A 24,053-nucleotide genomic window follows, 5' to 3' on the forward strand; every position below is an offset into this window, starting at 1 on the left:
TACAGCAGCATTGTCAGCCCTTGTCAGAGCGATTTTAGAAATGGTAATGTAGTTTCAAAAATATTCATATTATATATATATATTTTATATATATATATATATATATATATATATATACACACATACATTTTACTAAGTTGAAGCATTTGATAAATAATACAAAACCAGCACAGGAAATGTTAAGTTCAGTTTAATTTGGCTGCCGGTATATTACAGGGTGTTCTCAAATAAAAATGCACTTTTATTTCAGAAGATCAGCATTGCTTTGCTTTGCTGGTAAGAAAATATGCAGCGCTGATCTGAAATGTGACTTGACATTTGAAAATATAACCTAGAACTAGTGAAAGGAGTTAAAGAAAACATGCTGTCCTGCCAACTTGTTAGCTCGGCACCTGACTTACAAATGCCCTACTTTCAAAACATTTGTTTTTCAGTGTAGACTCATGGATATAATTATTTCATGATTATCTCCACGTCTCCCTCCACATTCAGGTCCCTTTTCGCAACAAATGCTAACTGTGCTCTTGCATACTATAAGCTGGATTGAATCTTTCATAAAAATTACCTTTAAAACATGATTATGTGAAGTTATTTGGGAGTGGTATCAGTCTTACAGCAGTAAAGACTCCTCAGCTTGGTAGAAGTGCATCGGTTGTTCTACATACACCCCAAATCTGCAAGATGGTATTAGACAGAGCATGTTGTATGTGACCTGTATCGATGGACTGTATTGTCCAGCTCCATGCGCTGCTTGTATGCCCCTGAGGCTTTTGCAGAGAACAGGGAGGACTTTCCCAAAGAAGTAATGCTGATGGGTGGGCTACCCAAGTGTTCGTATCTTTTCCTTGACATATCAAGCAACCTGTACCACGTGTTACCATCACCCTGGTCTGCAGCCTCAGGTGGATGGCAAGTCCTCTTTGAACACATCACACTCTAATACTCCATCATGTTTCAATATGCCAAGGAGTCAGGTTTTTAAGTGTTTACATCTAAATATAAATGAATAATAGGTGAATATTTTCATTTGCTATTCAGCTCAGTAAGGAAGCAGTAGATTGATTAACCTATTATTTAGTCCATTATTCAGGGTTGTATCACAGTGAAATCACAATTATTTATGAAACTTTGATTAATTTTAACGCTCCTCTTGGCTTTAGGCCATCAATTAAACTATATAAAAAGAAGCAATTAGTCACTTCGCAATTTAAGAATTTTGTATTTAAGTTAATAAAAAGGTTTATTTCAATCTTGAAAAGATGATAGCCATATGCCACTGTGTTTGTCTTTCTTAGGTCTGTTATTTCACCTACTGTTCATATTTAATTCCAGAAATTCACTGAAAGCTGTGAGTATTCAGCACCTTCCCAGAACAGACTGCTTTGGTTTCATTGCCTACATATGCGTTCATGTCAGCTTTAGGCAGAAGTGTTTTGAAATGCTGGGCAGTGTTTTGCCGCAGGAATGTTAATCATTACGAGCATCAGTACTGAGATTTCAGTCTTTGAGGGCTACCCCTTGAGGTAATGAAGAGGACTGTGTTTTGATGATCCTGTCATCTATAATGGCTGGAGTTTTAACTCCTGGTAGGGCCACTTAAGTCTAACGGGTTGAAGAGGCCAGAAGAAATGAAGTTCATTGTTTTGACAGGCTAGCACTTGATTTATAGTTCTATAGTTTATATTCATTAAAAAAATATATATAAAGTCAAGAATCAAAAGTACACTAAGGTAATCACACTAGCAAAGTACTGGACTTGGTGGTTTTGTGCGTCTTGTGAGCCATTGGTAAAGCCAAGCCTCTATGACAGTCTTTTCTGATGGTAAGTAGGTAAGTGAATTTCTAGAGCATTAAAACAATAGCTACAATAATGGAAGTTGATAGAGGTAATGAAAGAAATGGACAAACGCAAGCCCTAAATCCTTGGAGTGTGCAATCATCAATGCTGACAAAAAGCAATTTAAAAATGAAAAAAAAATTGTAATATATCCAAGGATGCAAGATAGTTACTATTCAGTGAGCATAACCTTAATTCAGAAACGGAATCATCACTCATAGGCTAAGAGCCAGTTATGACTATGGAGTTACTCATCAGCATGCTCCGACTGGCAACACTTCTTGGCCAGCTCTTTGCAATAACGTCAACAACAAAAGTTGGGATAGTTATTATATATTGGAGAAAGCAATAACCAAGCATGATCCCTGTATTTTAGATCAGCATGCATAAAAAATGATAATTAGTGCGAGAGATCAGAGTGAGAGAGGACTGATCTGAGATAACCGAGTGTGGCTATGTGCAAGACATAGGAGCCATCCAAATAGGATGGGATCACTGGGGATTGGTTTAAAACCAGCTATGCACTGAAAGGAAATTTAGGTCAGCTCTTCAAGACATTATGTGGTATAGATGAAATGGTATCAGAAGTTACAAGAGTTTTAGTTTTGATAAGACTAAAGAACAAACGCATTGAAAATAACCACTCCCTTTTGTGATGCTGCTGCAAAAATATGGGAGTGACACTTAGGGATGTTTTACATTTTTTCTAGAGGTAGGAAAAGTGATCTGCTTCTCATGGAACTGGTGTGGCTGTAGCTGAAAAATGTTTTTGGGAACTGGGCTTAAGAGTAAACAGACCAGACAGAATCCAGAGGAGGGCAACAGGAAAAGAGGATTACAAAACATTCTTACAGAAACAAGGTGAAGGAACTGATTTGTCTAATTTAGCAAAAAGAGGCCTGAGGGGAAACTTAATGTCCCAAAGCATACAAAACTGATAGGAAAGAGGCTACAACTGCTCGATCCCAACTTAATGCAGAGAGTGTGGCCAAAACAGCTTTGGAATTCTTTTCCAAATCTTCATTTTTACAATCTTAAAAAAGCTTAAGGAAAAGACTAATCAAGAAACTAGAAAACAGATTTCCAACAAATTTGTTCACGTGTGTTGAGGCTTGTGTCCTGTACAAGTCAGCACTGACGTGCCATTGTCTTTTTTTGAATGATCATGTCATAGATGTTGCAACAGCTGTTATTGATTTTCAGAAAAGTGTCTGTGAAGTCTGCATAACTGGAGGACAGAAAAGAAACAAGCCAAAAAAGGCATTAACTCCTCAAAAATACCTCTGCAAAAAAAAAAAAGATGCAGCAAAAAGATGTAAAACAAAGGACAGCGTAGTAAGAGGCTGCATGAGTAGAAACGAGAACAACAAGGCTAATATCATCGAGAAGTTCAGTCTGTTGGTAATGGGAATTGTAGTAAAACATTCCACCAACTCAACTGCTGAACTTGATTAAGACTTTGACCACTGTGAAATTGCTGTTACGGCATCTGCTGTTACAGGTAAAGTAGAAAATTACCATAAATACTCATAAACTGGAGAAAACTTCAGGTGAAGCTCAAACCCACCAGGGAAGTGCTTGTGAGAATGAGACAGCAGATAAATTACTGAACTCTTCATCAAAGCAAGGAACCAAGAAAATCTTGAAGAATAATGGGGAATGCAGCCTTACGGTCAAAGTGCCAAAGAATGGTGTTGTAAGCAATCACAGCAGTTAGCAAACTAAGCAACTGCAACTGTTATACTTCTTCCAGTGACAGGAAAACTCTTACATATTGCTGGATAAAACAAAATGAAAGAAATGGTTCAGATGAAGCCTGGATTTCAGCCTGGAAAATTACCTGCAAACTGATTTTTCACACAAGGGTTAATGATTTGAGGGAGCATCAAATGATGTAAAATAACCCTTCATACTTTCTATGAAATCACATGACAGTCTCCTTTATGAATTACTTTGAAACATCTTGATGTGTCGTGGTATGCCAATAAAAATAATTTTATCAAGGTGCAGCGTGCACACTTAAATCAATGTTAACTCGAGTGAATGATTTGATAATAGATAAATGTCAAGCACAGTTGTATTATCTCACCTCTTATATTTGACTGGCCATTATGCTGAAAAGTGTAGATGGATACAACACAGGCACTGTATGGCTCAAAAGCTGTGCACTGGAATTAGTTAAATTTTGCTGCTGACAGAATTTTGCTGATGATAGAAAGCTTTCAAATGGAAACAATTCCGCATTGTTCAAGACTGTTTAGTGTCATAAACACGAGGTGCCTATCAACCAGGCATGAGTTACCAGTGGATATCGTACAAGAACCGCTCACCGCCCAGCTCTCACGTTAGTTTAGCAGGTGAAGCACATGAATGGTAATGCCCATCCTGTGCAGTCGATCACGGGCCAGTACAGATGTATAAACAGAAGTGCTGCCAAATAACCCAAATGTTGTTCCACTTAAAAGAGATTTGATTTTCAAGTGTCTACAACCGGAAGGCTAACCTACAAATTTTCATCTCAGAAGCTATTTCTGATAGAGAAAGAACGTGCCTTTAAAAGACTAGGTACTGAGTGGAATTAATTTATAACAAATGCCAGAAGTCATCAGAGTTTTCAAATAATTATGCTGTATCATTGAAACTATTCAGAAAAGCAAATGGGAAATGTTTGCTGGGAGTTGCAAATCAGGGCAAGGCATCAGCCATGACAGCTGTGCCATGGGGCAGTTGGAGGAGCACAAGAGAAAGGCCGACAGAAAGAATCTCTCTAATTGAACTTTATGCAGTGTGGGAAATAGTGCAATATTTAACAATTCTGGGAACATGTGGAAAGCTGTCCAAATCCAAAAAACCTGGCAAGGCCTCGTTCTGGCCCCAAGCTACTTTGAATGGCAGAGGAAAAAATGATCCTGCAGTTTAAGGATCTCTCATGTTTTTAGAGTCCTTGCAGCTATGAAAGGTTTGTGTATGGAATATAACTATTTCATCACCGAGTAATATATTACAGGGAGTAACTGGCTATTACCAGTTCATTTAAGAAAATACTTTCAAAAGGCACTGTGTGCCAAAATTGCAAGACTAAGTATATTCTATTGTAAAAAAAAGGCATTAATGATTGCTTCCTGGAGATGAGCATTATAGATTTCAATTTGTAGCTACAAAGCAATGAAATTTTCAGTACATTCAGAAAATTGTATGCTGTATATTAAGTGAATTGAAGACTTCTGAAAATGGTGTTCAATTTTTATATCCACACAACAGTGGAAGAACTAGGGATAAACACGTTCTTTGACTGGACTTCTGAAGGAAAACGCTGAAGCAAAATGGCTAACTAATAATAAAACAAAACAACCCCCCCCCCCCCCCCCCCCCAACTTGCTTGGATGTGTACCAGAATCACCCAAGCTCCGGTACTTGTAAAAATGAATTGAAAACTTCACTAGCTTTAAATCAGTGCAGGATGGGCAATCACAGGCTCCCTTATCACTTCCAGAAATGACCTGCTTAGAGTAAATTGAAGCACTTTGATAGTTCAGATAGCTGTACAATTCACATGTTCAGAGTGGTGATCACCTTCAAATTTAAGCACTTAATTTGAGAGCTTCAATAATTTTAAATTGCTATGTGCCACCGAGTGGCAGGCAGAGACTGGAGTGCTGCAGTGTTTTAAAAACACTTTGGTGTTCTGCTTAATATTGTTAGTGCAGGGACTTCAGAGAGACTTTCTAGAGTTAAGCATAGAAAATGGAGCAGATTTCAAGATTAATGTAGAAAAGTAAGAGACTTTATGACTTTTAAAAATCACAGCAGAGGAAGTCTTTGGGGAATGTACAGCTCCTGTGTCTGTGCTTGGCCTTTTCTCTGAACTCTTTGACCAATGTCCTTGTGTGGGATGCAGCAGAAGGTAGCAGGAGAGGTAATGGTGTTTCCATGGGCATCTGGAGACTCGTCCATTTGTTCTCCTGAAACAGCCTGCCTGGGTTAGGTTTGTTTCCAGGAGGCATTTCTGATTAGCTTAACACCTACTACTGCAGAAGCGGTTCCGAATGAAAGCTTTGCTATTGCTTGAATGCTTCCCTGCTTGTGGGTTCAGATATTTTGACCTGGCTGTGGGTTTGTTCATTTGTTACTTTGGTTTTACTAAGCTTCTGCTTGATGTCAGGATAAATCTCTCCCATGGGCTTTTAACTAGCCCCATTTTTTTTTTTTCTGGCAACATTTATTGGTAGAATACTTTACAGAAGACTTGAGCTGGACTGTGAGTAGCAGCTGTGGGTTCAGTCTGTGTGGGTAGGAGGTGGTGCAGAGCGTATCACGAGGACCCCCACAGCCCCACAGCTCCGTCTGGCTCCAGAGTTGGGCAGCAGGATTTTTGAGCATAATGGGACAATCAGACTTCAGAAATGGTTCCTCAAGCCTACTTTGGAGGAAGCAGAGCCTTTGGACTAGGAAGGTATCGTGTCCTGCAGCCCAGCTGCCAGCAGGTGCCTGAGCAGAAGGAAGCAGACTGCAGCCTCCAGAAGGCGTGCAATTGAAATGCTGAGAATTAAATCTTACCTGAAGAGTCTAGGAGCAATTTGCTGGAGCTGATACCTTGTGACCTTTCATTTAGCAGTAAGAAACCAAAATTAGGCCCTGAGAGGTAAATGTGAATAGTGCCTTTCACTTCCAGGAAGCTAGAATCTGGCTCACAGAGATTTTATTATTGAGGGTGCCACTTTAGATGCTAATCACTATTTGCCGGCTCATTACAGCTTCAGACTGACCTCTTCAAAGGAATGAAGGGGTATTTATTACGTGTTCATCTACCAGCGAAATTCAAACTCCTTTGAAAGTCCTGTCTCAAAGGTGCAAGGACACAGACCAGTCGTTTGACTGAACTCAAACGAGTTCAGTCACTCATTTGCCGAAGCATCATACAATATCTGTGTTCACATGCACGATCCAAACCTACTCTATGGACTTGTATTGGCGTACCTAAGCTGGACCTACGGGGTGTTACGAAATCTTGACATCTGACCAACATAACCCAGCTGGAAGGGAAGTGGCCATGTCTCCGAGGGAGCTGGAATAAGCAGCGCTGGCCAAGCACAGAGTTGTTCATCAGCACAGTGTGCTGAAACACCCGCTGCTTCGAATGGGAATTTGGAATTCCTGCTGTTAAACCTATTAATGCAGCCGGTGTCTATGCAGTATGTTGGACACAACTTTCATGTTAGAAGGAAAGCTGGCCTGCTTCAACTGGAGATTGCGTTTCTACTAGCCAAATACCCTGACACAGGACTTGGCTTAACACACTGCTGATATTACACAACTGAACCTCTTCGTACACCTGATGAAGGACTCATTGGGACTCCATTGGATCTCTGCCCTCATTCGCTGTTTTTTTTGGTTAAACTTAAGCACATTGTGTAGGTTGAATCACGACTTTTCTGCCTGCAACCTGGAAAGCCAGATTGGATTTAAACTAACCTCTGCCTGCCCCCCACTCAGGTACTTGAATGGATATCTACTGTGTTTAAGTACAGTAAAATAGGCTTGAGTAATTTCTTCCTATTTTTCTTTAATGAATATCTCTCCTTTATTTCTTCTGTATTTTTCCATGAACGTGCATTTTTTGTGACACAGTCAGAACTGTTTTTTTTTTATTATTTTTTTTTCTCTGCATTTCACCTCTTAGAGTAATATTCCAGCCAATTTGTAGAACTTTAGTCTATGAGTATGAGCTTTTCATTTCCGCCACCTGACCTCCTAAAATCCAGTGAGAAGGTGTTTAGGTCTACTTATTTTACTCAGGGGTTGCATCTGCTAACTGAAGGTTACTTTTAAGGTTGTGAAAAGTTTCATACTTTGCCTTCAAAAGTGTTCAGGTGTTGAAAGCAGGCTGCAGACATTTTGTGAACGACCGTGCTTATGCTTGCAGAGGGGTGAAGTGATGAGAAAATTGAACTTGGTTTTGCATGTGCATGAGCCTGGTGGTCAGCCTGCGTTGGCAACTTGTCTTTGGCACGACAGGAAGGTGTTAGAAATCACCTAGCATTCGTTCACTGAGGGATTTTCTGCCCAAAGTAATTGAAGAGAGCTGGAGATACACTCTGAAGCCTCAAGTTTTACGCTTGTCTATTTTGGGGGTAAAATCTAAAGTAATTCTGAATGGGTGTAATGAGTTGGTGTCAAAATGTTGAGAGGTTTGGGTATTTAGAGAGGAGCATTTCCACGCCCCTCAAAGCTCAAAGATTTTGGAATAATGGTGCTACTTTCTTGATGGCTTTTGCCTAGAAAATGGAGACAGACAAAAACAAATTGGATTTCCAGAAGAGAATTTATCAGCCAGTGCTTGGGAGACAGCTAGGCTGCTTTTTCGGTTTTATTTAAGGAAAAATCAGTAATCTCTGTACAGTCCCTGAATTTCTGCTGGCTTCCTCTGATGTTTAAATATGAATTTGTATTTCATCCAATTACAAGCTTTCCTTTCTTGTGTTCCTTCTCTATTAATACATTTCCATGTGTTCATTTACCTGTTCAAATTCTTCTTATTGCCAAATGCTGTCTGTAGCAGAGCTCTCACTGCTCACATTATTTACTCTAGGAAGCTCTGAAATGGCCTCCGTAGGCTGTGACTGAGAATAAACTGTCACTAAACGAAGTCATTTGTTTAAGAATATTATATTAACTTTTATAAGTGGTACCAGTTCCTTCACAGTTCACTTTTTATGTCAAGTCTGTAATGCTGGATGGAAACAGATTCATCTGTCTACTCCTCTGACCCACTCTCTTATTCACCTGAAATAAGTGAAAGACCTAAAGACTTGCATGTGTTAGGAGAAAAGGACAGTACTTTTACAAAAAACAAACAAACAAACAAACAAACTTCTAATGTGTTCCACAAAAACTATTGCATCTATCATTTTTTCCAAGTTCATTAGCCTCATTTTCTACAGAAAGCATCCTGCAGCGATCTTGCAGAGCAGCCTTTTAGGATCCTTGCTTGAGTTTCTCAATGAATCACAACAGGTGCAGAGTTGTCACGACAGAATTGTACCTCAGTACACCCACAGCTCTCTCCTCCCACGCTAGGAGAAGTACTTGGGGTTTTCCCAGGGATGTGACTTTGTCATGGAAACTGTGCTCCCTACCAGTAAAACTGCGAACATTTGCAATTTCCTCATGGGAAGGAGGAGAATAAAATTAATTCCAAAGCTGAAAATGTTGAATGGCATTCCCAGACTCGCTAGTGGTTTATAGAACGGAGTCTGTCATGTCAGAAAATTCATAACCCAATCTCTCTTCATAGCACAAGCAGTCTTATAATTTAACAGCATAAGAAAATTCAAGAATGCCAATGTGGACACCCCTGTGTTTCACCGCAGGAAAGAATTACAGCAGAGATCTCAGGAATTCTATTGTGCAAGAACTAGCAATGGCATATAAAATGCTCGTATTCAACTAACTAATAATGCCTTTCTTTTACAGGAAAAAATACCCAAACAAAAATGTACTGTATTTCGATTATTACAAAATCATGGTTGTGTTTTCCATCAAAATAATTTTAGCAAGTGTACCACAAAATTGCAGAAAATACTGCTCCTATAAATACAGATAGCAGCACAAGAGGTGGCCGAGCCAGCGTGAAGAATAACAGGATTTTACTGGCAAAAGGGCGATATTTTGAATACTCATAATTTATTTACAGTATCTATCTTAAAATTTCAGCCCATCAATTATACATGAAACTGAGTACCATAGTATAGGAGGGGACTAAAAGGCAAGTATTCATTTCCAGCTCTAACATCTCAGTTTTTAAACGAGACCTGCTCCTTAACATGCTGGTAAGACAGATGGATAAGTGTTGGTAGATAAGAGATTTATAGCTTGGCATTATTTAACTTCTCTGTAATTTGCTTGTACTGGTGCCCTTGAGACACATTTTTTTTCCAGAAAGTCTGATTTTTCTACATTTATTCTTGTAATGGTATATTGAGAGTTGTTAAGGAAATTAAAGTCCCATTTCAGGCCCCAGTTCAGCAAAGCGTTTAAGTAATGTTTAACTTAAAGTACATCTTAAACTGAATCCTATTTAACAAAGGCAAAAAAGAGGAGTCTTCAGAGGGACTTGCCCACATGGTTAAAGTTGAAAGTGTGTGGCTTGTTTTGTTAAAGTGAAGTTAGAAATGATGCCTGCATCCCAGAGTCAGGAGACATCCTATGGAAAAGAATGGTTGAGAAGGATATTACTTGGTGAGCAGAGCTGTGGGATGTGCTGAAGGAGGCAGGAAACTCAAGTCAAAGTTTGGAGCAGAATATAAAATGGACTGAACTGGATTTATCATGCTTAGGGGAAGTGTTCTGAGACAGAAAAAAAAAATGTTTTGCGATGAAAAGGAGCCATGTCTCAGCTCACAAACTTACTGGGCAGACAGGCGTGTTCCCCTGAGACATGGTGACATTGGAGGCTTTGCTGAAAAGCTGAAAAAAAGCCTTGGCTAAGGATGAATGGAGAGACTCCATCAAGCTGGCAGCTAAATCCTTTTTATCTTTCTGTCACTGGCGATACTTCCCCTCCTTGTAACATCATCTCTGCTCCCTGTTCCGAAGCAGTTTTAGGGTGCTATATTGACAGTTAACATCTGTTTTAAAAATGTGTCTAGTACAGTCCCAGGTCCGGCTAAAGGACTTGAAAAGTTTCAATAGCTCACCCTGAAGTTGATTATGCGCAGCATAATCTGTATTTCCGTGTCTCCTCAGCATATTCCATGCTTTCCAAACTTTACAGTTTTCCAAACTTTACAGTTTTCAAAGGGAAAAAAAAAAAAAAAAAGCTAAAAGCATTTATATCCCCCTTCCCCAATAATTATAAGCTTTTCTTTGAACCAGTAAAAATAGACACAGTTTCCTTATAGAGATCATTTCCCTATGAAAATTCATGTTTAGCATCCATATTCTCCAGAAAAGTACCTGGTGGCACTGTGTTTTGCAACCTGATGTGATAAAAGATAAAAATCCATAAAATAACCCGTGAAGACACTCGGATGACCAACAGTGAGGAAAAGAAAAGTCTTGAGAAAGGAAGCAACTTTATCATGTTTAATGAAAGTTGCAGTGCGATAAAAGTTCAGCCTTGCAAAGTGGGTCATTTTTCCATTTGACCTTACAGGGAAGCCTCAGACTCAGTAGCTTTGTTAATTAATGTCTTTGTATTTCAGCATGGGGGTGAAAGTTTTAATAGCCTTATAGAAAGTGTATAAATGGATCTGTAGTGAGTCTGAGCAAAGTCGCATTAATATGCAGCTAGGAACTAGAAGACACTTTTATTTATGTAGTAGCAAATTGTCATTAATTGTTATTAAGCAGAAGAAAGTTGCTGCTGTCTTGGTATGGTACTGTCCAGTTCATTTCACCACATCTTTATTTTAGCTTCAAGATTTCTTTTTCAAACTTCTTTTGGGTACCTTTTATTAAGTTTGTCTGAAGAGGGCAGCCTTTCCTAATGCACTTGGAAATTCCTTAATTTGGCAAGGTTACTGTGTGCTGAACAAATTGACAAAGGGCACGCTTACAGTCCCGAGTTTGCCTCTCATTATTGCTTATGTTTTCCTTGAAGTGTCTTTCCACTTATATTTATCAACCAACTGAAAAGAATATTGTGATTTTAAATATTTGACCTATCTGCTAAAATATATTCCAATTTCACTTTTTCTTTATGCTGAATAAATAGAGAATTGCTTTAAGATTTCCAGAAGGAAATTTAAATAGAAGGTTTTCTAAAAATATGGGTACTGTTTATTCGTTCTGCAATCTAGAAAAAAAGTGTGTTAAATGCTAAGACTTTATGTGAATAGAGCAGGGAAATGTTCTTCCCTCTCTACTGACAGTTCTCCTTATCTTTCATGTTTTCAATCCTGAACTGCTCTCCAGGCTTCAAAAAGAAGCATTAGCCTGAAAGTAGGCAGAGTGATGTTACTTTTTCTTTTATTTTATGCTTTAATCATAGGGAAATATTTAAAAAATTCTTACAGCAAATTCATGCATTACAACGTTACCAGGAAAGATGAATGGCTACTCCACATTTCGCAATTAGTGTGATAGATTTAAGGGCTCTTAGAAGAATTTATTGCCATGGTGTGCCTCGATCACAGTGCGGGGAGGGGCATCTGAAGAAGCCGGGATGATATATTTCTTCAGTTATTGCTGCTCTAGCCACTCTGTCGCATCTCTCCTCCTGCAGTGACAGGCACATTTGAATGCCTGTCTCACCTTCCCTGTTGTGATTTAGATCCTGTGATGGGGGAGCATGAGCACAAGCTGAACACGGGGAGCAAGCACAAGGGCTCCAACAAGGAGGAGAACTGAAATGCTTGCACTCGTGGAAGGGGAAGGGTGGCAGAAACAAGAGGTGGAGGATCTCACAGCCTTTAGATAAATGAGCATGCTGTTTGCAGAAGAGTATTACCTGTCTTACTAAAATCTCTATACAAAAGTCATGTCCAGCACATTGCTTGGGCAGTAACGGTGGTGTGGATTGCAGGAAAAACAGTCAACTAGCTGTATTCTCTGCAGGAGTGTTTGTAACAAAAAGAAAGTGCTTTTTTGTACCCAGGAGCCTGGACAGCTACGGCACTTGATGGGTATAAACCACGAACTTCACAGTCACAGCGGTTGTCACCCTTGCTAGTTATTTTATGCTCGCCCTGACTACAGTCAAACTGCAGTTCTATGCCACCCTTTTTGTTTGTCAGCTTCTTAGGTCAGCTGCTGATTATGCAGTAAGAGTGCTGAACTACTCAAATGATCCTTCTTTTACTTTGCTGTCTATTTTTTTTTTTAGGAAAGAGAAATTTCCCCGTTGACGCTAGGGCCAAAGTAGCAAACAGCTGAATTTCCTCCTTCCACAAACTTGCACTATCATTTAATGCTGCCCAGTGTTTAAGCTACCAAACTCCTTGCAGCCCAAGGTCACTGACTGACAGAAAGCTCACTCAAGATCTTATAATTACACAGCTATTTACCTATTTTTATATTCCTTGAATTTATCTTGGTATGCCTACTGATCCAAAACCAACCTTTTCTTCCCACTTCATCTTTTCTACAGCAGTGACTTCTCCGAAGTCAAGGCAGTTTGCTTCAGTTCCTTCCAGTGTGAGACTTCCCCAAGAGCTGGACCGCTCTGTAAAGCATGGGGCTAGTTCCTCATCCTGCCTTAGTGTACTGCTGCTTTGAAACACAGCAGAAATTTCGTTGTCTCCCTGCTTAGAAGGTACTCGGCTTTCTACACGTCACACAGACAGTTGCATGCTTTTAATGTGGTGTTAAAGATGTCAGATTCTCTTCTTAAAGCCCAAAGAACCACTAGTATATTCTTCCTAAATCCTCTAAGAAATTACACCTTAATTGTGTTTATATCACTGTTTTCACTTGAGACCACATCTAACTGAAATTGATTGCTTGTTTTTCTTTTTTTCTTTTTGTGAGTAATCTTGGGAGGGAACATCATGGTCTTTGCCAGACACCAATACTCGCTGTCTCTCTCTGTTTCCTCTGCTTAATAAGTATGTGCCTGTAAAAGATATGGAAGATTTTTTTTTGAGGTTGTAATGAGAAGAAATGTACAATTAATTCTTACATTTCCAATATACCCTTACTTTGGAATTGGAAATATGACTCTCCTTCCATTCTTTTGGAATATTTTCAAAATTAGGTTGCAGAATTTTTGACTCTGCTTATTGCTTCCTGGTCTTAATAATTTAGCAGGAATTGCCAGCATTATTCCTGAATGTCTAATTGCCTTTTGAATACTGTAAAAATTTGATTCTTCTGAGAATGACTCATTCATCTAGAAAATGGCCTTTGCTGTTCACTTTTATCTTTCTCACCATTAAAGATATCATTAGAGTACCTCCTCCACCTTTCTATGATTGCATTGTTTGCAAATAAAGATCTTCATTTTTATCTTTTCCTGAACCTTCATGATTCACGTTCATCCCTCCCAGTACTGTAATACATGCAAAATATTCTTATTAGTACATCTTCTGTCTGCCATCTTCTATTTCAATTTCTGCAGTATTGTCTTTTGTATCATCTTGTCAAGGCTCTTGTCTCTTTTGACTTTCTTATAATCTTTAACATAAGATTAATTCTGAATTCTTTCATGACATTAATAAAGGAAGGAAAGACACACACCTTTATGAAAGCATCCGCTGTTCTATATTTCACGTTCTTCTAATGTTTTTGATACTCTCTGTAGTGTATCTGAAGGTCTTCTGCTCAATGTCAGTCTTCCATATGATCACTTTTTTGTCTTCTAATACCTCAGACCTCAAACCCTCAAAGATTCTGTGTCACTTTTAATATTTTGGCCTGCTTTTTTAATGCGACAAATATCTTAGAATTGCTGTTGGAAAAGAACAGCTCTCACTACAATAAAATTCTTTTAGGTTCCTGTTGATATTCCTTTGTCTCAAATAAACATGAAGTTGTTAAGCTAATTAACAACATTTTTGCAGACCTATGCAAACTTTTGAAGAAAGCCACATCTGTCAGTCTCACAAAACTAATCCCATTCCACTGCCTGCTATAACCAAGACTGTCTTTTTATAGTTGGTTCCCTACATCTTGCTCATGCCTTAGTGTTTCATTTACTCAGGGAGTGGTGAGAGACTGGAGGACATAAAATATGTCATTATGTTCCTTCAAGTTCCTCTGATAGTGCATCTTATATTTCATTACTCATTCTATCAATATGAGTAAATATCCTGGTAATATCAATACCGTTGTGCTCCCTGACTGATTGAAGTTACTGACGGAAGATAATGTAACGTCATTCAACATAATATGATATTTACTTCAAACCCTGTAGTTTTTTTTTTTTTTTTTTTTTTTTTTTTCCCCTTGCAAAAGCATCTACTTGCCTAAAAAAATCCCCCAATCCACCTTCTTCTCTCTCATATGGCTGTGATGTGCTCCCCTACCTTCTCTGCAGTACTTGGGATAATTCTTGACCTCAAAGCATCAAATGTTTCCATATTCAAGTTTTTCTCATTTTTTTTTCTTCACTCAGATGAGATGATTTCTCCTCCTTATCTTTCTGTGTGTTTCCAAGTCTTGTGACTTACAATTTCTTAATTCTACATTTTATGGGATAAGGATGCCAACTTTATGTCAACTCCATCTGGAAGACTTGTAGGTTGTTCCTCGAACTCTTTGCAGCTTATCTCTAAACTCTCTGGCTTTGGGAGAAAGTGCTGACTGCACAGCTAATCACGGTGCATGTAGCATCCCCAGACAGACAGGAAGTCCTTTCACCATATTAAAATTCCTAAGAAAGAAGTTGTTGCTTGTCACCAACTGTAACAATTGTTCAGCTTGTTTGTGATTCGATTAAATGGCACTTTAGTTTGCCAACACAAATGACAATGAAGAAGGAGTTAATGGCTACAGTACTGTTGGCTAGAGCTTGGCCAGAGAGTTCTGCTAAGGAAGGCCTGATTTGAGATGAGTAGCAAGGTCTCTAATACCTTATTCGCTTTGTGATACCTAAAAGGCTTGGGGACATCATCCCCATTTAAAGATGTATTTTGAAATTTCAAATACATTCATGATTAGTTTTAACAAACATATAGGATATGGGAGGTCATTAAGTGAAGCTTTTTTTGTTAAATGCAAAACTCCTGGTTGGTAAGTCTAAGGAGAGGTTATGTAGACATGATATTGTCAACCCTGGTTTTGTCTGTAATTATTATTTTCCTTCCAGGGTACAAAAATATCTGTATTAAAGTGGTGACAAAGAGAAAAAGGAGTGGGAATCACAGTGCCATGAAAGCCATACATCGTGGTTAAGTAAGTCAAAATCACTAAACCATAAAGATTCAGCTTTTGGGGTAAGCAATAGATAAATTGTATTAGTTTTGGCAATAGCACCTCAGCAATTATGAGTCACTATGCTGACAACCAAGAGTAGAGAGTAAATATAAAACACAAGTGAGTACTTTGAGTGAGTACTTGAGTTCCTGTAAAAACATCCACTGAATGCATTTGCTTCATCAAAGCCCAAACCCACAGGTTCACAGAGATGTACTCCTATGGTTGACAGCTCAGTCAATATCTCTCCTGCTCTGTCTCTTCCTGTCATAACATTGATTTCTGTAAGTTAGAGGAAGTAATCTCCGATGACATTGTGCAACAAAGTTTAGAAAAGTTGTTGTTTTTTTTTTTTTTTCTCCACTGCCCTCTTTCTCATATACAACTTACAAATGTATTTCATTTACAATTTACAAACTTTACATCTCCCAAGTCTGTTACGTTTTACATCCTGACCACTATATCCAGACAAACTGCTATTTTTAATGTCTTTTCTTGCTCTTAAGCTTTTATGGGACAACATCCTTGATGATTGTCCTGCATCATCTCATCACTGCAAAGCAATGATGTCACTTTGACATATGCTAGTCACTCCGCAGCCAAGCTAGCTGACAAGTGCACTGTGCCCCTTTGCATGGAAGAGAAGGCAATATTGTCATGCCATGTACTGCCATTCCACCACCGTCAACACCACTATGCTTCATTCTGTGTCCAATGACCAGCAGTGCTTGCCAGGAAGTTGAAAACTGCTGCATAAAGTAAAAACTGCTGCAAATGAGGTGATGTTCCTGTTATTAATTTGATTAGCAACCTTTTCCTGTCTTCGTGTTTCTGACAAAAAATAAATAAATACATTTGTCTCTGGAATTTCTTAGCACTCGTCTCACTCCAAAGTAGGTGTTTTTTAGTGTGTTCTGGAGGGATTTTTATTTTGAGGAAAGAGAACTTGAAAATTAATTTTACTTTTATGGTATTGAAGAAACCATGGATCTTTAACGTATTAGCAATTTGTTTTCTCTTATGTCCACAGTGGTGTTAGCAATGAATTTCCAACACAATATTGGTATTGTTGAAAAATAGGATGAGGTTTTGAAGGGAGCAAGGGATCATGTATATTTATGGTACAGGAGTAAAAATAGCTTCATGGGTGAGTGGTGCATCTGTAATGAGCAGGCTTCAGTGGGGTCTGTTCTCCCCTGGAGCAAGGTGTGGTAGTAGGTTTGAAGCACAGAAAGATGCTTTCAACTGAGCAGACTCCTCTGATCTGCTGAGATGGCATTTGTGAGGAAGAGCCTATGAAGGATTTAGTATTCTTACATGTGCATGGTCCTACCCCACACAGAGAATCACCAAGGGTTGGGAGCGTCTGGAGCCAGGCCAGGGGCAGTGATAGATTGATATCTAGGCACGAAGTCTATGTTATTTCAAGAGATATAGCTGTTTCCAATTTCAAAGTGTAATTCCTCTAAGCACCATTTTTGATTAGATAGAATCAGTTGAGTTGTCACCTTTGCTATTTAACTTGAAATAGCAATTAATAACTTGTCATTTTCTATACTGCATTATTGTGGGAAAAGCTCAATAAATGAAAATAAATAAAAATCAATACTTCAAAACCAGCCACTTCCCTCCTGGTCTGCTATGGTTAATGGCAAAAGGACTTCACCTAGTTATATGTTTCTGGAGAGTAATAAGGGACAATGTCATCATTTATTGTATGAGAGGATAAAATGTTATATTTTACTTCTGTTTCTCTTCATAAACTCCTTCTGTGAAATAAGCAAGCGAACCCAAAAGCCTGTACCCGTCAATAAGCAGCCACTGAATATTGATCCTTTTTAATATAACTTTACTGGTTCTGCTTTGCAAAAGTCACAGCTATACAAACCTCCACAAGAGAAGCTAGTCTAAAGAAAGCTTCAAAGACAGAACTTCAGTGCCTTAATGTGTTACAGTTGTCAGATACCATTACTACTTCATTTAGCAAATGGATTTTTGAGTTTTAGGAAAAATCAAGGAACTTCTGTATTGTACGGTGCAAGATATATCCTGTAGTTTGATGTTAGCCTTTGCATAAACAGCTGCATCCTAAACTCTGAACATCTCCAATAAGACCAATGAGCAAGATATCTGCTGAATGCCAGCAAGATTTTAGGCCTGGGATGTGAAGAGCCCAGGAACTGCTGTTATGTTTTGCAACTCTAACTAGAACTGAACTGTAACTTTATTCTCCAAGTAGTACAAGCATAAGTTTGAAAAAAATGTTCTTGAGATGATTAAATGTTTAGTATTATCTTCCATTTGCTTTCATCTTATATTTCCTCCATTCACAAATAAAAATAATTTCTTCCCTTTTTACTCAGCCAAAAAATTCTGGCTAAGCCCTGGAAGTCAAGGCTTCTCAGCTTTAGCAGTGAGTTGTGTTTGAAAGATTAACAAACGTTCATAGGAGTTCACAACACAGTTCAAAGGTACCCCGATTACATAACAAATTTGCTGCCATAATAACCCTGTAAACCCTAGAAAAGGACAAATTGCCTGGGTCCCTTGGTAGGAAGGAGAACAAGGAGTGTGGGCAGATTTAATTTCACTTAACATTATCCATCGAAAGTTAGATGTCTCAATTAAACGAGCTGCTCAACCTCTCTCTCCAGTGAGTGGATGGATAGAGACAGGTACTTCCAGATGGTAATTCATTCCATCTTCAGATACGTTGCCAAGATAAATGGGATGAATTGCCATACCCATCAGAAAGTTTTACACATTCATTTGGCTCTAGAACAGGTAGTAAACTTTGACTTAGTTATCAGAGTGTTTACTTTATTTTGCTTTTAGAAATATTGTTGGAGTAAAGTTACAAGCGTCGTTTTCTTTGTGCTCTGCTTTTCTTTCCCAGTTTTGAAATCTGGCCTTGCCACGAAGCTTTCCATGAATGCATGAGAATGTATTTATGGACTGCATATAATCTTGGCTTGTATTGTACACAGTCATTAATAGCCTCAACCCAAGAGAGGAACAGTAACATATCATTTCAGGAGCACTCCCGTTGAGCTGTACTCAGATGTGCCAGTATTTTACTCATAGTTTTTTTTTCTAGCCCCTTAATACAGTGCATACTCTGTTCAGTAGCATGAATCTTCAGAGAGAACTGTTTTCCTGTGAATTGCGTGTAAAAACAGCAGCTTTGCACATACACTACATCATTTGCTCTTCTTTTATCTGTAGCACTTCATTGCTATGAAAAGCACTTTGTTTTGCTCTCTCTGGGATTTGGAGGTAGCCTGGTGTTTCATCAGCATTCCTCACGTTCAGGCTCGGCTCCAGCTATGTGCCTGGAGCACGTGTTGCACCTGAAAGAAAGCATTTTCCCCGTCAGATTTTTTCCTTTCAGGCAGCCTATTGCCTGGGCAGCAGTATGCAGCACACTGAGCATCATTTTTTTTCTTCTCGTCTCTTTTGCTGTAACTCCCAGCTCAGATACCAAAGACCATATGTCCAAGTAGCAGTTTTATTGCCTTCAGAAGCATGGTCTGCTGAAGGAAAAAAAAAAAAAATTAAAAAATGGCGTATGCTTCTGAAATTTTTAATGGATGTTTATTGGTCTTTTAAAAAAAGACTGGTGGTCACCTGCAGCTCCATGAGTTTATGCCCTCCTCGCAGGTGGGGGGAAAGAGGAGAGGAGGTGAGGACATTAGGAACAGCTTGGACAAGCAGGTGATTAGAATCAGCAGTCCTAATTAGTTTTTAATAGTTCAAGAGGGGAGCGGAGCTTGTACCTCCATATGGCTGAGAATGGTTGGGGGGGGGGGGGGGCAGGTTGTAGGGGATAGCTGGGATGGTAGAAATGGCTAGGTGGAAGAGTTACTAAGCATAGGGGCTAGCTTTGCTAGAAGCTTTGGGGAAGCAGATAGCTGCTTGGTTTAGATCTTTTGAATGATGTTGTTAAGGAGCTGTACAAAACTAGAGTGCAGGTTTATGAGTAGAAAGTCTTTAAATATTCTGCATATGTCTTCCCTATTCCTTGAAAGGGAGAGTGATGAGAGAGGTGACTTCTCCTGAAGAAAGGGAAGAGCCTTAAGGTGCTAAGTGCAGCCCAGGTTTTCCCTGGTAAAAATATCTTACAAAAAAACCTGTGCCTTGAGGTCTCCTTTGCGTTGTGAGCTGCATGCAGAAATTGCTCATCTGGTAGAGCTTGTGCTGTAGCTGCTGATTGTGGCTGCTGGGCATAAGTGGCCAAACTCCTCCAGGTAAGTGGCTTCCTAATTTCTACAGATTCTAGGAAAATACAAGTGTGTATGTGCTTGGGGTTAGTTCATGTGTAGGCATTTTTAATTTTTCTAAGTCACCTGTTTCAAATGCTATAGCCCCTGAGGCAGCCAGGGGATGTTGTCTGGCGTTAAAGCTTTCCCTGTAACCCTATAAAACTTGGAGAGGCTCTCAGAGTGAAATACTTTCCAAATCTTTCAGAACCTACTCTAAATGATCTGATGTGGAAACTCCTGTGTGTGAATGCTGTAAGCCTTTTCACTATAACTTTGTATTGTGATCGCTAAGTAACATGCGAGTGGTTCTGTGTGTTGATCTATGAATGGGGGGCAGGGGGAGTTTGGGCAGATGGGGGAATAAAAGATGAGATTAGACTTTTTATACTACTAGTTTTATGAGTATTCTTCAATGATCATCTTTTAATCGAATCAGAAGATGGAGGTTAATATTGAAGAACTTCTGAGGCTCTTATTCTCTCCTGTTTGCAAGGGTATTCAAAAGAATGATCCTATACCCATGTCTTTAAGGTATTCATCTGCTGCCTAGTCTGGAAAGTGTTCATCTGTTTGGTAGTAATATTGTAATACTGTTTCTCTGTGGGATATCTTTCTTGGGGATGCCCTTGAAATGGAAAAACTGCAGCTATCTTGTTACTCAACTTGTCATTCATATAGGTTCACCAGGCTTTCTTCTGTAGCAGAAGAAGATAGCTTTCATTAGTTCTCATAAACTAATCAACGTTGTGTGCGTTTTGTTTCTTCTGAAGTTTTTATCAAAAGAGTTATTCTGTTGCACAGCATAACTGTTCATTAAAAATGCTTATCCTTCTAAGGGTGTCTAGTAGAAGTTAGATATGTTATACAGTAATGCTAATAATTAAATTTGTAAAAATAATTGTTTTTTGATAGACTAATACAAAAGCATGATTACAGCAGTGGCTCTTCCTCACTAATAGGAATGACATGCAAGCTCTAGAATATGTAATGATCTATAAGCCCTAGTGGTTATAAATGGTGTTGAAATGTACTATATCCTTGGGTGTTAAAAGCTGTAAGCTATTTATTCATACTTACAAAGAGTATACTACATTGTACTATAAATCTTACATGGGCTGTCTTACTTGCCTTTTTTTTTTTTTTTTTTAAATATAGCTTATCCAAATTGTTCAAATACAAATCTGGCTCCCCTTATAGCATCCTGTTACTGGTATTCTGATAGATCTCATATTGCTTTGATTCCTTTGTACTGTAAAAAGCCTTTTGATTATAAGGTGTGTAAGTGACATACAAAATATGAATATGAAAGGCCATGCTATGGATTCCTTTTGATTTGATAAAAACAAATGCAGAGGAAAGTACAGGGATTAATCATAAAGACAGACTTTTTCTCTTCCAGGAGAAGGCTGATAAATAACTGGTATATTTGAGTGCTATATATTAAAATTTGACTTTGGAATGAGGCTGGAGGGATCCTGAAAGAAAAACCTTACTTAATTTTCTGTGAGTTCAAAAGAGCTTCTGTAACAGTAGCATGAAGTCTGGAATTAAACCGCTATTGATTTAGGGGGAAAAAAATAAAAATATAACTTTGTAGAACAAGCAGACAAACTCTTTTAATGATGAGTTTGTGAGATGGACATAAACTTAGAGCATATTTGCCTAAAGCTGCGTAAATTACCTGTCCTAAAGGTAATGCCTTTCAGCCCCGTCTTAGCTTAAGGCTCAGTATTTAAGTTTGCAATGTAGGTGATAGGCAGTAGTTGAGGATAAAGCTGAGGTTGTAAGATCAAAGGCTAAAGAGTTCAATAGTAGCAGATTCAGCAGACTTCTTTCACCTCTGGTTGTAATGCTACCATATCATATTTATGGCTTCTTGAGACTTTTTGTTTGTTTTTATTATGGGAGTTTATATGGTTGAAATGGGAGGTGACTATGTGCATGGTGGAGATGGTGAATATTTGAGATGTCAATCTTCTATTTTGCAGAGAACTACAGCCAACAAGACTTCAGGTGCTCCTTCCTACAGCAGATGGTCCAGTTCACAGCCCCATCAGGTAATTTGCCCTTATCAAAAAGGATATGAAGCTCAGGACGACACAAGCTTCCTTTTAAAACGAATCTCTGAGGGGACTGGGGAGAGGTATCTACCTACATTAACCCATGTAGGTCCTGCTCATCTCTGAGATTGTTGCAGGATGTCCTGTGGCAGACTGTTAGATGCAGTTCATTGTTATGGAAGAGGTGTTGTATGGCTATGACTCCTCTAATGCAATTGTGTGGAAAATGGTTTGTGTGAATCATGATGCTTGGATTGGGGAATGGAACGGACACACAACAGGGCTGAAATACTTTGTGTCTTAAAAGAATGTCTAGCCTGCTAATATTAAATGCATTTGCATGGCTCAATGTCTAGAGAAAAAGGGAAGAAGAACAATGACTTGGGAATCTAATTATGGACTAGGACCTGTCTCATATCTCCAGGGAACTCCTCCAGAAAAGATTTGATAATGGAGGCTGGTCTGAGAGGGGGGGGTTGGCCTAAGAGGCTGAATGTGAAGATCAGATGACCAAATTTTTGAAGTGCCTTTCATGGAATATGGTTTGTGTGAAACACTCTAATTGGGTGGGGAACACAGAAGAATTCTGTGTGCAATAAGATGGTCTTGTCTGCTCATATTAAATGCATTTGGTTGGCTCAAGACCTAAACAAAAAGGGAAACAGAACAATGACCTGGGAATCTGATGATGTATTAGGAGATTCTTCATATCTCTAGGGAATTCCTCCAGAAAAAATTGTGTTATGGTTAGTGGCCAAGAAACAAATATGGTGCGTCAACAATGCAAAAGGACATGTGACAGTTTAAAGTGACAATTAGGAGCCTAACTTAAGTGCGTCTTTTTCTTGGAATCTGTTTCTGTGGAGCATGTTATATCGATGGGATGACTTCTGTGTGTGTTAAAAGTATGGCTTGCCTGGTAATATTAAATGCGTTTGAGTGGCTGAAGACTTTGACAAAAAGGGAACCAGATAAAAGACCTGGAAAGCAGATAATAGATTAGGACCTGTCTCATGTCTCCAGGGAATTCCTTCCATTAAGGTTTGATAATGGTTGGGTTCCAGGTTGAAGGCTGGAAGGCAGATACGGTAGGTCACCAGAGCAAAAGGAAATGTGCATGTGTCTGAAAATGAAGATTAGCTGTGACAATGGTTAGCTGCTGAGAGGGGAGGCTGGCCCAGCTGCAGGTAATGTTGGTCAACCCTCTGAATGTGTTGTCAGTGATGTAACTGTCCCTGATACCATTGTACCATGAAGACCATTGTAGATGGATCCTCCAATCTTTTGACTGTCACTTAAGCTAGAAATGAGTTTAACAAAGTCTTTAGCAGCGCATGAAATGGTGTTCTTCAGTGTGCCCTCTGTCCCCCTAATGTTTTTCCACTACTTAAGACAACTAAGTTATAAAGTAGTTACAATAAATAAAATATTTGGGGAGACTTGTTATAAACTCAAACCAAAGAGGAAAAAAACTGCTTAGTAAGGGTCAGGAAGCAATATTATTGTAAATTATTTCTCATTAAAAATTGAATGTTATTCAATGTTTGTCTTTTATCAAAACCAACCCTTCTTGACTATAGACAAGCACATGACTGACTTTAAATGAAAGACAGTGTATTTCAGCTAAAACGTCACCCTCTTTCAAAACTTGCTTGTTCAGAACTGATCATATATAAGTTGCTTTCCCCAAAGTCTTTACGTTTGCTTTTTTCCAATGTCTTTCTACTTCTGCTGCAGCTTTAAAACACTAAGCCTACTGGATTTCTGTTCTTACACACATGTATATGCTAAGAGGGGAAACTTCCAAGAATTTGAGTCTAGGTCTTGAAAACTAAAGTGAGAGAAATGATCGATTTCATTTGTGTTCAAAATGGGATGGGAAAGAAAGTGGCTAAATGCTTAATTCAGTGAGTTACCTATTTGACCATCCTTGCAATCTTAGTATTTGTTTTCTCTGGGTCCTGTGAGTCTTGGTCTACTCTGTATATGCGTTCTATCTGCTTGCTGAGACTTCTATATCACACAGAATCACAGAATTTC

General features: G+C 38.8%; 1 protein-coding gene across 4 annotated transcripts in view; it reads left to right on the forward strand.

The window, feature by feature from the left end:
* RBMS3 (RNA binding motif single stranded interacting protein 3) overlaps positions 1-24,053 on the forward strand; it is a gene marked incomplete at its 3' end in the record, with an annotated part of 697,589 nt that overhangs the window by 82,163 nt on the left and 591,373 nt on the right. For all 4 annotated transcript variants that reach the window (XR_014317039.1, XR_014317040.1, XM_082754887.1 and 1 more), the window contains exon 2: positions 21,942-22,010. Coding sequence is in view for 2 of the 4 variants with exons in the window: in XM_082754887.1 (XP_082611013.1) it covers positions 21,942-22,010 (69 nt within the window). The remainder of the gene's footprint in view (positions 1-21,941; positions 22,011-24,053) is intronic.

This window comes from Aythya marila (assembly GCF_965140915.1).
Source record: "Aythya marila genome assembly, chromosome: 2".
NCBI classification, from domain to species: Eukaryota; Metazoa; Chordata; class Aves; order Anseriformes; family Anatidae; genus Aythya; species Aythya marila.